This window comes from Lissotriton vulgaris, chromosome 1_1 (assembly GCF_964263255.1).
Source record: "Lissotriton vulgaris chromosome 1_1, aLisVul1.2, whole genome shotgun sequence".
NCBI classification, from domain to species: Eukaryota; Metazoa; Chordata; class Amphibia; order Caudata; family Salamandridae; genus Lissotriton; species Lissotriton vulgaris.
In genome coordinates this window covers 406,120,059-406,135,830 of record NC_141685.1, presented here as the reverse complement: position 1 = coordinate 406,135,830, position 15,772 = coordinate 406,120,059, and the positions used below count along the sequence as shown (strand labels likewise).

Below are 15,772 nucleotides of genomic sequence, written 5' to 3'. Positions count from 1 at the left end.
CATTTTAGCGTATTTTATACTAAACATAAACGTATGCACATATATATATATACTAGCAGCCCGTCCCGACCTTGTCCGGGAGCAATCATGGCTTAGGGCCCCGCCCGCCCTGACGTAGTGCAGTATTATGGCTGTATGTTTACTTTTGGAGGCTTTTGTAACCTGCACACGTTTGTTAACCTGCACGCTCCTCACTGCCCACGTCACTTTTTGTCACCTGCAGATGTTTCTGTGACTTTTTCCTCCTGTAATGGGCTGTTTGCTACCCGTGCCACGTTTCTTTTTCCGCGGCCGCTTGCGCCCTGCATACGATTCTCAACCTGCACGCTCCTCACTGCCCACATCCCCGCCACCGCTTTTTCCTCCTGTAATGGGCTGTTTGCTACCTGTTCCACTTACCTGCACACGTTTCTTTTTCCTGTGGCTCCCTCACCGCTCCACTCTGCCTCCGCTTTCACCTTAGCGCTCCTCCCCGCCGCCGCTCCTCACTGCCTGCCCTCCGATCGCCGCTCATGTCCGCTGCTCCCCGCGCTGATCGTCACTGCTCCTCCCCGCGCTGTACGCTGCTCCTCCTGATGTCAGGATGCACGTCGCGGCCGGCGCTACTTTGGAGGGACTACTTTTTTTTTAATATAACATTTTAAATAACGTTTATTTTTAAAATTTATATAGCCTACAACCATCTACACACCCTGACGATTTCAACAGTGTATCGGGTGTGTAGATTGGCGCTGTGGTTCCCGAGTTTACCCGCCTCACAGCCTGAAAGTTCTTGCTTTATTATAGTAGTATAGATATACATATATATGTGTATTTTCAATAGCAGAAGCAACTCGCTGCAGCACAGGCATGTAGTCACAGTTTGCAAGTATTCTTTATTTACATTCAGTAATAATGCAATTGTGGATGTGTGATGTCAGGCATAGCTTTTGTAGTTGAAGGGTACCCTTCAAACACATAAACTATGCTTTCACATATTGTAATACTTTGACCACTTTGTATGGTGGTTGCATGGGAATGCCCACGCACGACCCACTGAACGCCCTCTTGCCCCAAATAGTGCATAACTCTACTTCCTGTTACGTGAGCCAACTTTTCAAAGCAAATCATTATTTCTGTTGGAAAGTAAATCCCAACAGAACACTTTCCCCGGGGTTTGTGCCACTTTTTTGATGCAACCCTGGTTAAAAAATTTAGTAAATTTCCCCCTAAATTTTTGGGCATATTTTGTGCCAGCGCACATTTTGTGACCCACATGTTCACAATGCATTCTCTCCAAGGCTGGGACCTCATAAATCCATAAACACACAAGTCATTAGTCCCCAGTGCACCAACAAATTATACACACAGATATCTGAAGTAAACATTTCAAACAACTAAGCTTTCCTATCAAAGCAATGCATTTCCCACAGATTAGTTTATCTTGCATTGATTTTTCATGTAAGGAGTCTGCATTATATGCTACATGCAGTTATTGTCCACTGTAAGGGCCACTGGAATTATGTAGTGAGGAGGACCATATTATGTAGAAGGGTTGACTGAATTATGCAGCACATTATGCGGCACATTTTGTGATGGCATTGTTTTATTATTTTTACATTTTTGCAAATTTTAACACTGGAAAAAGGTTTTACCTCGTTAGTACCAGCTTAACATCTAAATATTGGCATGCGCAGTACCTTTGCGAATGTCTTTCCACTAAAAGGCGGTTTGTGTTGCTGCATGTTTAGCAACTTTGAATCCTTTTGAGCAAGAAACAGTTTTTTGTTAATCTTTGAAGATTATGAAGCAGACGATGGATTATGTGACAAATCCATAATTATGCAGAATATGTGGCAGCTGTAGAAACACGTTATTCCAGTGGCCCTGCTCTTGGTGAATTACACAAAAGGGTATTAGTAAAAGCCGCAAATTGGCCGACACACACGTGTATAAAAGAATAACCCAATGCAATATGATAGCACATGTCAAGACTGGCTGTGCTTAGTCTGATGTGAAATGAACAAGAGAAAAAACAGGCATTGATCATGCACCCTCACAGGATATGTAATGATCCAAGTACTATTCACAATTTTATAAAATACAATTCATTGATAGGAAAAGGATTTCCAAAATACGGATCCAGAGCCAAACGTTAGACTTCAAATCTTTTATTTTATATTCATTAAAATTATTTCCAGCTTGTCCTGCCGACACGTGTTTCGTCTCTATGGAGACTTTTTCAAGGCCAAAAAGACAGAAATGGTGCACTGGTGTTAAGCATCACGGTCTTGTTATACGGAGAAGTGGAAGAATCCAAATTCTACGATCACATCAGAAAGATCAATCTTAAGGATAAGTCACTCTTACGTCGTGGCGTCACCCTAGCACCTTCACCGGAACTGGCTTCGGTGAAGGTGCTAGGGTGACGCCACGACGTAAGAGTGACTTATCATGGTCAACCTATAAAGATTAAGAATTTCGAATCAACTGTCAAGAATGATGACGTGTAATTAACTAAGTTTGTTCTTCTTAAAATAAAGTTTTGATCACTGCTCTGGATGCCAGTACTTACTCTCTATGATTATACACCGGCGACTCGGATCGTGAAAACTGTGGACTCACTATACGTTGTCCTTAAGATTGATCTTTCTGATGTGATCGTAGAACTTGGATTCTTCCACTTCTCCGTATAACAAGACCGTGATGCTTAACACCAGTGCACCATTTCTGTCTTTTTGGCCTTGAAAAAGTCTCCATAGAGACGAAACACGTGTCGGCAGGACAAGCTGGAAATAATTTTAATGAATATAAAATAAAAGATTTGAAGTCTAACGTTTGGCTCTGGATCCGTATTTTGGAAATCCTTTTCCTATCAATGAATTGTATTTTATAAAATTGTGAATAGTACTTGGATCATTACATATCCTGTGAGGGTGCATGATCAATGCCTGTTTTTTCTCTTGTTACTTAACATTAGTAAAAATTCATTTTTTGCTAATTCAACACTCCTGGTGGTGTGTGTTTGACAGGATAACAGTGCACCTCACATTAGAAACTGTTTGAAAGTAATATTACACGTATACGTGTTTTGAGTATTGTATCATTCACATGTGCGGACGTTTTCTCAATTTTGAGAAACACTACCACCACATACCTGTTTTGCATGATGTGAAATGAAGTCACTATCAGGAGACCATTATGAATTCCAGAAGTAGCAAATTAAATCTTTGAAAAGTAAATGTAGGCAAATGGAGAGTGGAAGAAACAGCTGGTGAAAGGTAACAAAACAGTAGAGCTTCAGGCGGTAACAGTAGGTGGTGGCATCTCCTGCGAAACTGCTGGGTGCTGGGGGGGCAGACTGCGAGGCACGCTGTTAATAATGATTTAAGATTGCTGTGTACTCTTCTGCTTACTCACTCTCACTCCACCGCTATCTGCCTGTTCTTAAATCGTATCATTCGCGCTTTTAAAAGCGACTGCTGGACATTTTAAAATCGCTGCTCCTCACTAATTTCTTATTCTTTTACTTACTTGTTGTGAGGTGTGCTCCGCCTGCCCCGGTCCATCGCGGCTGCATTGCCGATTGTGTGGAGGGCAGGGTGCCATCTTTGGTCAGTCCCTGAACCCGGCAGGACCGTAGGCTGCGGTCTAGCTGGAGGCGGCGCTAGGCTACATATTGCACATGTCATCACGAACGCGCAGCGGGCGCGCGAAGCGGGCACGCCGTATGCGCGCCTTAGGTGAGCCAAAGGCAAGCCCGTCTGCGCCCGTCCGCGGCCGTTCGGGGCCAGGGGCAGGAAACTCTGCCCTCTTTATTTCCCACACGGCCAGGCACTGATTCGCCTTCACAATCATTGGCCTCTCAGCCCCACCACGCAAATCCAACTCGGCTCACTGGGTATCTTTAGCCCCAGGACCGATTTTCAGGAATTCACTTCACCCTTGGCAGCTGCCCTGCCCCTTCCTACCCCGTTTGGCCCTCGTGATTCTCTACTCCCCCCAGCCAATAGAGTAACCAACTCTATCTTGACAGTCAGCTATTTAAATACCAGCTCGCTGGTTAAACACCAGTTAGAGATCTTCCAACTATTGGATTCGGAGAAACCTGACATACTCCTAGTGACGGAAACCTGGCTCAATGAGGAGTCAACCCCTGACATTCTGGCGGTTGTGCCCCTGGGCTACTATATTCTCCAGACTAATAGATCTTCTGATAAGCCCGGTGGTGGGGTCGCAGCCATTGTTAGACACTCAATCAGGTTCTCATCCTTAGAGGCTGCCAGCGTACCATCAGTCGACTGCCTCATCCTAAGACTGGAATCTTCCCTGTCCCCGCTTATCTGTGTTCTTGTTTATCGTCCCCCTCAACACATGCCTGGCTTCCCGTCGCTGTTTGGCGATATGCTCTCCCAGCTGGTGATCAACAACTCAAAAGTATTGATCATCTGTGATTTTAATTACTGGCCCTCAGATGCCAGGGAGAGCACCTGCTCTTCTGTCTTCACGGATCTCCTAGCGGGCATGAATTGTATTCAACATATCCAGTCGGCAACGCATGTCAAAGGCCACGTCCTAGACCAGGTCTGGACGTCCAATCTGGATATTTCCCAACCCCTTATTTCTCCTTGTCCGTGGTCTGAGCACTTTATTATTACGTTTTCCCTGGCCTCTATCCCCCACACCAGCCAAACACTTGTGGGGAACCTCCTGGCCAGGAACTGGAACAGGGCTGATCTTAATGAATTTTGTTCCTTACTCAGCGCCTCCCCCCCCCCTCCCGAACACGACTCCCTAAACACAGGTTACTAGCATGAGGCACAGGCTTGAATCAGCCAGCAACATTATTGCGCCATTTAGACGTCTCAAATTAAAGCGCCCCCACGATGCCCAGAGATGGTTCTCGGATGAGTTAAAAATTAAAAAACTTACACTCAGGCAGTCGAACGTAGCTGGAGGCGCGATTATGCCCCAGAGAAAAAATTGTTGTTTTACGGCCCAGCTTAAAGATTACAAGCAAACCATTCTCCAGGCAAAAATCTTGTACTTCTCTAAGAAGATTACTGACTCTGCCACAAAGCAAAAGATATTTTTTCTATAGTGGAAGAGCTCTCACACCCCGATAGAGTGACCATTAAGCCCCTCCCCTCTCAAGCCCTTTGTGATTCTCTTAATTCCTTCTTGGTGGAAAAAATTGCTAAAATTAAAAATAGTATTCCTCTTCATACACCATCCTTTACACTCACATCTGTTACTACAACTGCCACCAGAAACTCTCACACAGTGGACCAGATACCCCCAATATCTGAGGATGAATTCTCTGCCCTGTTAAAAAAGGTGGGCTCTGGCTCTCCCACAGACTGTTGCCCCCCCCCATATTTTACGGGAGGCTTTCACTGCTTGCCCCAAACCCCCTCTGGCACTCCTTAATAATTCCATTCGGCTTGGCCTGGTCCCTGACTCCTTCAAGACAGCCTAAGTGGTACCCATCTTGAAGAAGCCAAATGCGGACCCCTCCTTAATGAGCAATTTTCGCCCTATCTCCTTGCTTCCCTACCTTAGTAAAGTGCTGGAGGCCCATGTCACTAACTTTCTGAGCTCGTTTATCGAACGCACCCAGTTCCTCGACCCGCAACAGGCTGGCTTTAGACCGGCCCATTCGACAGAGTCGGTCATCCTCTCAGTGATGGAGGAGCTGAGGAGAAGAGCAGACCTTGGGATCAGCCAGGCCTTGGTGCTCCTGGATTTGTCGGCTGCCTTCGACACGGTCGACCATGATATTTTGGTCGGCTGTGTAGGAGACGCTGGCATCCGGGGGCCGGCCCTTGGGTGGATCCGCTCCTTCCTGAGCAACCGTCATCAGGCTGTTCGCCTTTCCAACTTCTCAGTGGATAAAGTTAAGTTGACATGTGGCGTCCCCCAGGGTTCCTCCCTCTGTCCCCTTCTTTTTAACCTATATCTGACCCCCCTCATCCGGTCCTTACGGGGTAGTAATGTCATTGCATTTAACTATGCTGATGACATCCAGCTAGTCTTTGACATTGACTCCTCCGATCAATCAATTTACAATTTTCAGTCCACTTTGTGTCTTATTAGTAACTGGATGGAGGACAATCACTTAAAGCTCAACCCCGACAAGACCAAGCTGGTCTTGGTCGGAGGTGCCTCCAATCCCTGGAACTCTCATTCTCTCATTTTTGGCCTGCCGGCTTTGGCCCCCCCCCCCCCCCCCCCCGCCCTGTCAACTCAGCAAAAAGCTTAGGAGTCATTATCAGCAAGAACCTTTCCATGAAGCCCCAGATTAGTGCCGTGGTATCCTCTTGTTTTTTCCATCTTCGGAAAATCCGTAAGATCTCTCGATTTCTAACCACAGAGGCCCTGACCCTGGCTCTGCTGGCCCTTGTAGTCTCTAGGATTGATTGTGCCAATTCACTTTATGTTGGCATTCCTGCGTACCATCTAAATCGCCTACAGCTGGTACAGAATCAGGCCGCAAGACTAATCTTCCATCAGCCCAGACACCTTCATGTTCGCCCCTTGCTTAAAGCCCTTCATTGGCTTTCAGTGGCTAAACGCAGCAAATTTAAACTAGGCTGCATCATCTTTAAAGCCCTGGCTGGCCTTGGCCCTGTTTTAATTTCTTCCCTTCTTCACCTCTATCTTCCTTCGCGCAGCCTTCGCTCTTCTTACTTGGCCCTACTCACAATTCCTACCTTCAACCGCAAAAGACATGGTGGCCTTAGATTTTCTTTTCTTGCCCCTTCCTGCTGGAATGCACTTCCCTTGGAGCTGAGACTTACTACTTCTTACCCTTGCTTTAGATCCCTCCTGAAAACTCTACTGTTCCGCCAAACCCATGGATAACTACTCTCTTTCTTAATTACCTACACTGCTGAATGTTTGTTTACCCTGTGCTCACAGCTCCATGAAACCGTTGGGTGTAAGTGCGCTATAAAAGTACTTTTAACATAACATAACATAACAGGACAGAAGCCCTACAGAGCCTACCACCGCACATTCAAATATGTAGCGTTTCAGTGAGTGGATTCATTTACACAAGCAACTCCACCTCTGGCTGTGGAGTCCTGGCATATGATTGAGTAGCACAGATATAAAGGGTCTTGCTTAGGAGGATCTCACAGCCACTTCTTGAAAAGAACCATGCTGAATTTAAGTCAAGAATAAACATGATTAATTCAAGATTTTAAATGTTTATTTGGGTTTGGGATCCTCACTTTTTAAATCAGAATATATTTATTGAACATTTCATAAAACAGACAAAAAATAGAACCTTGACATTGGGGCAAAGGGGGCACTTGGTCTATAAATAAAACTGTATTCACGAGTTGTCTGTAAGTCAAAGGCCAGTAAAATTATTAAATTATATTTTATGATTTTGTTTTGCCACATCTCTAACTCCTCCTTCTTTGTAGTCAGGAGCACAATTCAGATGGTTTTTATGCACTGAAAAAAGTAAAGTTTAAACAGGGACTGCATTGCTGTCTCTGTTTGTACATAGTTACACTCTAACAATGATCTCTTACCTCACAGTGGCAGTCTACAGGTGTTGGGTGGGGCCGCACATTGTTCTGCTCTTTAACAGTAAAACTTGGCTTTGAGTTGGCAAACGCGTGGTGATCCATAGCTCCTAAATTTCCAAGGTTCGTGCAAGATGAGCTGCTCCAGTCGAGATATATTTTAATTCTGGGACTTGTAGTCTTGTTTTTATAATGGCATAATCAAGACTACAAGCCCCTACATTCCATGAAAAACCTGGCCTAGCTGGAGCAACTCATAATACATGGACCTCGGACCTTCTCAGGGCTGTCTGAAGAGGGACTGGGTCATTAGACGACTCAGGACTTTGCCCTGCCAGCCAGTGGGTGGGATGCGGAGGTCTTGATTCTCATCTGGGGCAGGCTACAGTCAGCAAACAGCTTGCTCCTCTTCTTTTGTCCTCAGTGGCACAGGACACGTAGAAGTTGTGAGCAATCAAGTGGTTGAACACATAAAGAATGTGCAATGCCTTGAAGTCTAAATAAAAGGGCCGAGGGTTTACGGCAGGAGTGATCTTCATGAGATCTATCTCATTGTTGGGGCACAAGAACTAGGGGCAGGGGAGAAGGTCAAAAGCAGGGCCATAATGGGTAGCACTTTAGTCTGCAAATGACCCTGCTAAGGTATGATGGCCTTGCTAACCCTGGAGATGCTCTGGAGATTTTGTTTGTTACCCTCGCCCCCACCTTGTCATGTGTGTCCATCCACTCCAAAATATATGGGAATGTATCCCCAAACTTCCTACACCCATGCTCACAAGTTACTCTCTCTTGCAAAAGAAACGCCAAATCACAAGTATGTAAAAATCGATGAAAATTCAGATTATGCAACATTAAAAGCGTTGCAAAATTCATACTCTTCATACAAACACCCAATCACGTATAACAGGGCAATCTATGAATGTATTTCATAGTTTTCCCAAGAAATAAGTGAGTGCTGCTTTAACAACACTTTGCACAAATGTAGTCCCCTTTGCACATTTTTCATAGTTTTTGCAAAAAATACAAGGGGTCTGCTAGAAAAAAAAGTCAGCACATCCCTAGGGCTCAAACGATGATATGTACCATTGCAGGGATTGGAAAGGGCAGAAGAGTGGTTGTGGCAAGGGATGGGCTTGCTTGATGTGGGGGAGGAGGAGGAGGCGCCTCTGAAAGGACTCTGGGTCAAGGGAAGGTATAAATATGATAAAGACAAGATGAATCTCTAAGCATTAGCCTTTAGGAATCAAACTTGAACTGCTCCAGAGGAATTTTCAAGAAACACCAAATGTTGCTTTTCTGTTTACATTATTTTCGCAGTGGTGCAAAGGACTACTGTAGGGCCAGGATGAAGGAAAGACATGGAATATGTACCTAATGTTGTTGGCAAAGATGGACATGTCAAAAGGGAGTGAAGAATGGACATAAATCACTGTTACAGTCAAGGGACGCCTCATAATGATGAAGCATGTCACAATTTTGTGAGTGAGGGCAGTATTTTTACACAGAGCATGTGCTACCTTTTCATCACTTTCCACTCCTCCTCCTAGTGTGTTATACTAAGGCCCAACAAACCGAGAGCTAAACTAATCTGGCAGTATTTCTCAATACTGCTTAATGTTCCGCACATACAATGCGGCTAATCAATCTTAAAACACGTGGGGACATATTATCAAGCCTGGGCGATAAAATTATCGCCGCTTTATCGGCAGGAAACTGCCGATAAAGTGGCGATAATGGGCTTGATAATATGCTCTATGGAATTCCAATCGAAGCTCATGTTAAATGTGAAGGACATCTAACATGAGCTTCGATTGGAATTCCATAGAGCATATTATCAAGCCCATTATCGCCGCTTTATCTGCAGTTTTTTGCCGATAAAGCGGCGATAATTGAATCTCCTGTCTTGATAATATGCCCCCAACTTTCTTCACCAATTCCAGAGTCTCCTACTTTACCTGTTACGCCACTCCACTTCAAATAAAAATATATAATTAAAAAACATCATTTACAGTGCCAATAGCTCCACCTTTCAGAAATGCGGGACCAATTGCATTGCAAGTGCTTGTTTCCTCTTTCTCTGTGTGCTGTATTCTGCAGCACGCATGGAAAGAGGAAAATGCCATTAATAATTGTTGTTGTGCAGGAATGTCTCCCTTCCGGCACAAAAGCAATCATCCCACCAGTGCAAGTACCCTTGCAAAATGACGCAGGGGTGCCTGCGCTGGCACATAGCAGTCAGTTATGCACCAGCGCAGGGGGGGGGGAAGGATGCGCTGTGATGTTTTTAATACGCCACGTCCCTGTGCTTTGAAAATGACACTGCACGGTGCAGCTAAATGACTTGCGGCGCCGTGCTGCATCATTTTCTTGTAGATTAAGCTCTAAACCCTAGGGACCTGATTCACAAAGAGCCTCTGCACTTACGACGCAGGCCGTGCAGGCAGGGGGGAGCGTCTGCACTTGGGGCGGAATCCCCACAATGAGAATTTTCATAGCAGAGATTTCGTCCCGAGTGCGGAGACTCCCTCACGACTGCGGGGCCTCTGTGAATTAGGCCCTAATTTATTTTTCATCAATGACAGAAAAAAAGCTTGAGGTATTTCATATCATCTATGCAATCCCAGTTTATATTTCACTTTTTATATCATCTTGCATTCCCTAGAAGTATTATCTTTTACTTTAGTTCCTTTTTCATTTTACATATGACTCTTGGAATGTGCATACTCTGAGATCAGTCTCCTACAGGTGAATGAGTGACTTTATGTTGTGGGTGGGTGTTTGACAGGACATGATTGAGAGCTCTGATACTGAGGCAGAAGGCAAATTGAGTTTCTCACTGTGCCTGTCCTTGGGCCATACATGTGTGCTGATGCACAAAGGGCTGGTCGCCAGAGTGCCAATTGTAAATGTGGGAAGTGTGAGATGTTGAGATGGGGGATTCCAGAAAGATACGGGGACAAAAGGGCGGAAGTGGCTAACAGAGTGGGGGAAAGCAGAGGAAAGTGGTGCGTATGGGTGAAAAGGAGTGATTGAGACACTTGGAAACCATTACCCCTCCCAGACACCTTAGTGATGTATAATTTACAATCTCATATGTTCAGAATTGAAACATTTTCAATTTTAATTATTCACAACAAAGTTATTGTTATTCATTTACCTGATATTGCTAGCAAGCAATGGCAAGGCCAATAGGTCCAGTTTGTTTCAAAATACCCAAACCAATAGGAGATTCGCGTTTTCCTTACGCTGGATGTATCGCCTGGGAGCAACGGTGCACAACCCTTTAAAGTGGTTTTCAGTGGTGCACCTGTGTGATTCACCTGTATTTCATCAAAGAAACCAGTGCTTTGTAGAGGCAAACTGGGGCCGCCTTTATTCCCATTTCCATCTGTGGAACGAAGCAGGGAGTGCAGTTTGTTTTCAATAAGCACAAGTGATTTTTTTCAGACCATTAAACATCTTGTTTCAACTGCACTGGTGAAACAAGGAGGAAAGCCATTTTTAACTAATTTGCTGTGTGTGTGAGAGTGTTAAAGAATGGAACTGCAGCCAATATTACAGATTTTTCCTAACGACAACAATGCCTGAAATGGATCATGACACTCCATAAAACCATATGTGACACATACATATATCATTGTAGGTATACCGTGCAGTGTTTAACAAAAATAAATCTGATCTGTAAATACACTTTAATGCACTTTTTTCTCCAGAAAAACGAGTGCAGCAAACTTATTTTGCACTATCTTTGCTGGTACTGGCGCAGTGGCTAGGGAATCTGGGGCTCACGGTTCGATCCCTGGCTCTGGCGGCAGGTTAGCCCAGCACCATGTGACTCTGGGCAATAGCTTGCTTAATCTTCCCGACGGCCCCCAGCGCCTAGAGACCCTTACGGGTGATTGTGCGCTTTACAAATGTGGATTATTATTATTATTACTGTAATTAGAATGGAACACACTGATTTGTCTCAAACGTAGACCCACTTTACACTTTTGAAAGTTTGCTTTCTCCGTTTCTTATTTTGTAAACTCATCAAAAATAGCGTGAATTCGGTTTCCTCCATGTTCTGCCCTGCTGTACGTGCCATGTACTCCATCCTCAATCATATACACAGAGAAGTTGTAAAATGGTGCAAACAGATGTGATTATTTTAATTGCAAAGTACATTGTTGAAGACCTCAAGAACATTACAAACAATAAAAGGAAATCTAACATAACTGAAAAAACGGAAAACATATATGCCCCTAGAGACACATATGTTAGCTTCTCCTCATTATACCCAGTGCATGCTTAAGTCCTTGCGTCACTGAATTCCTCTTTCCTGCTATATTAGACTAGGGTGTTAAGTCATGTTATAGATACTTCTAAACAGGGGCTAGGGTGCTGTCTGGGTGTCCCGTAAATATAAGGTTAGTTGTGAGGGGTTAACTCTGAAGGTCCACGCCGACATCTCCGGTTAGAGTCTTTGGTAATCCACTGAAGAGCACGTCTAAAGACCAGGCTACGCTTCAGCGCCAACGTTTGTTTTCCCGACCTTTCCTTTTGGAGTTTAGTTTACCCAACAGCGCCAAGAGCCCCAAGGGAGGATATTCCTCTCCGTAGTGCCATAAAACTGTACAATGATAAAACTGTATCATTTGTTTGGGGAATAACACAAATGTTTAACGCATAAACAAACAGTGGTTCTTTGCCAAATCCGTTTTACAAGTGTGCTCGTGGGTAGAAAAAAAAGTACTTTGACTAAGGCCACCAATTGCTTGAAGCTGAGGCACGTGTATCAGTGCGAATACGGCATACTTTTCAGGATCTAAGAAAGTACAGTGTCTTTTCAATTTTAGACTATATTTTATACGTCTGTATAAAATAAATACTTGTATTTTTGTAACAAATGTCCATTTCCACGTTTCAGATTCCTGTGGAAGAAAAAAGAAGCTGGTATTTCACTATGGTGACCATGTACATCAGGTAAGGTTCAGAACTTATTCACTTTAATGGCTTATTCCAGTAGGTTCTTTTCCTACAAACATAAGCAAAGTACTTACATCACTACAAATAGTATTTATAGTGGTGCATAGTCTCAGAGCTTGGAACACACGTAAAATTATGACTTTTTATATCAAGAATTTACATATATATGAATATGTGTAGCTCAAACCTAGCAGAGAAGCAAGAAAGCGCTGTACATATATTAGAATGGGGAACACTTGACCTCCATGCAGAGGTCAAACGCGGGGTCTTGTGCTTGAGACAAGAGGATCCGGGGATGACTGCACAGATACCCTCCCTTGTGAGCACTGTGGTTCAACTCCTTTCGGAAAGGGAAGAACAAGTCCGATTTAGGGCGTGGCACCATTTCACATCCAGAGTTTTGTGACACAAGTTTTGTTATGATTTGGCTCTGCGTGTTCTTTTGGCCATCATAGATGGTTATAAGTTCAGCCATGTAGAATGGGGAATTGGAAGTCACTGGCATTTCCATCTACAGGTGAAGTAGGCAGTCATCTGTGGCGCCTTGTTTTTGGGTGTCTCTCTTGTACAGATTAAACTAATGGCAAGCCCAAAATGCAGCTTGGAAAGACACTGGCCATTGCCAGTCGATGATACAGCATTTCTTGAACATAATGCGCGTATGTAAGGGGACCTATAGTAATTCTCTCAGGGAGGGGATAATGTGGTTGGGAAGACAGACAGAATGCATGGCACTTCTTCGTAGAGACAGATGGAAGTGGTAGATGCTGGTGACCAGGGTGGTGAACCTCTCCAGATACAAGAAGACCAAGATTTATGCTGTAATTATGAAGAATACTTCAGGAAGGCAAAATTATACTTTTCTCAGGAGAGAAAGCTTGTTCCATGCTGTCTGGGCTTTCCTTTGTCAAAGTGAACTCTAAAGGATAATACCACCATCCACTCCAATCCAATCCCTTTTAATCCGCTCCACTCAAATTCACTCCAGTCCACTCTAATCCACTCCACTTTAATTCACATCTGTCCATTCCAATACATTCCTGTTGTGTTGCTTACTTCTGTACTGCTCCTTTAACCACACACATTCTTTCTTATGTCATTGCTGAATGTGGAATCCTGCATATGTCATCTTGATGTGCATCCTTTGTAAGAGTCAGTTATCCATTGATGCTGATCTATGCTGGATTAATTGTACTGTGCTCTTCGATTAAACAAGCTTCTACCTTAATCATCCTTGAATCTATCATCATTTCACTGGCGACGGGATTCGAAGAGCAGAACCCACGTGAATACCTGATCTAATTTGGAAATTTAATTCTGTTTCTTCATTTCTCTAAGAAGGACGTTATTCAACCTTGGACTTGGTAATTATACTACTCTATTTACCTTTGGATTGAACCTTTGGATTTGGAACATTATATGCCTTGCATATCTTAATTCGAGCGTTTAATTTTATATACGAGCCCGTGTGAATACTTTAACTAAAACATTGACTTTTACTTCTCATTTAATTCGGCCTTTCGTTTAACAAACTTGACATTTCGCTTAACAGAATTGACTTTCTTGTTAATGTTTGGAGACTTAAGGAAAGTGCCCTTTATCGTTTTTATGGAGAAATGTCCTTGCTGATATAAGCGTTTACCGTTATTCTCAGACGCTTGCCAACTCGTATTCAGCTCGCTCCTGCGCTCGCACCATTTACAAAGGTAAACAATTCTGAACGACGACCTCATTTCTGTTCCACGGCGTTCCGCATTGAATGCTTCTTCAACGTTCCACCTTGAACTCTGGGGAGGTTGCGTGTGACGTAACACGTTGCAGCGCGACGGCGGCCATTTTGGTAAAACTTGAAGGCGCGGACACCGTCGTTTAAACGTTCAGTCTGTCTTCAATAAAACAATTCATTGGTAACGAAGTGACTAATTGGAGTGTTACTACAGCGGATTACCTCAACGGTGATTCGCACACCTTGTTCCTACCTGACCAGCGTGTTACTTTCGGCGGTGACTCGCACACCTTGTAAGTTAAAAAAAAAAAGAAGAAGAGGATTAAAGCATTTCAACAGCGAGTTACATTAACAGTGATTCGCACACTTTATTCTACTTTCAAGCGAGTTGCCATCTACGGTGATTCGCACACCTGGTTATTTTCTTATTTTTCTTATTTGATTTACAGTACATACTATTATCTTATCTGCAAGACTTCATTTTAATTGTATTTTAGCACCTTGAGTGATAAGATTCTTAACATTTAGTCCAGCATTTTTCTCATTTAAAGTTTTTATTATAAAAGTAGTAGGTTTAATTTAGGATGACTCAGCCTAACTACAATATTAGCCCTCCTCAGGCATTTTGGGTTTCTGGTAATGAACCACCACTTAAGTGGTTGGAATGGAAGCCTTATTTTTGTAATTACATTGATGCACTAGATGAGGATGGAAAAATGTCTCATGCTCAGAAAAAGAGACTTCTTCTCCATTCTTTAGGTCCTGTTGGACTAAAAGTTTATGAAACTATGACTAAACCCTCCTTTCCTGGTGATTTAAATGTTTATATGTTAGCGCTTTTACATTTAGACACTTATTTTGCTCCTAAGGTGTGTATTGGCGTAACGAGGTATACATTTTTCTCAAGGAAACAGTCTAAAGAAGAGAAAATTTTCATCAATTTTTAGCGAATTTGAAGAAATTGTCTTTGGATTGTAAATTTGGTGTTCTACAAGAAGAATTAATCAGAGACCAAATTGTTATGCATTCTTATAATACCTCCATACAGGATAGGTTATGGATAAATGGGGACTCTCCTCTTGATGATATTCTTGCCATTGCACGCAAGGCAGAAATGTCTGGCAGATGCGCTAATGTGATAAAGAATGATAATAGTGCAATGTCTAATGATGCAGTTTGCAAAGTTAATGCTACGGACAAAAAAAGGTATAACTATAGTTCTAGGCAGTCTTTTAGTGCTAACAACAAATTTTCTTCGGCTAAACATCCTCAGTCTTCCTCAAATGTTAAACTTAAATGTTACAGATGCAACAGTTTAGACCATTTGGCTGACTTCAAAGGTTGTCCTGGGTTGAAAACCAAATGTTCTAGTTGTGGTTTGAAAGGTCATTTAACGAAAGCATGTAATAGGAAAAAGAGAAGCAAAGTAAATTTTGTGAATGACATTGATGAGGAAGAGAATTTTGAAAATGATGTTGAAGATAATCTAGTGATGAATGTTCATGAGAAGTTAGTTCTAAGAATAAGAGACGAGGACATGGTTAACAAACCTATTTGTACA

At 43.2% G+C, this 15,772-nt stretch overlaps 1 protein-coding gene across 2 annotated transcripts in view; it reads left to right on the top strand.

The window, feature by feature from the left end:
* Positions 1–15,772, top strand: part of TTC22 (tetratricopeptide repeat domain 22) — a 156,253-nt gene that overhangs the window by 47,659 nt on the left and 92,822 nt on the right. For both annotated transcript variants that reach the window (XR_015307512.1, XM_086952644.1), the window contains exon 2: positions 12,427–12,482. Coding sequence is in view for 1 of the 2 variants with exons in the window: in XM_086952644.1 (XP_086808770.1) it covers positions 12,427–12,482 (56 nt within the window). In the remaining variant the exon portion in view is untranslated. The remainder of the gene's footprint in view (positions 1–12,426; positions 12,483–15,772) is intronic.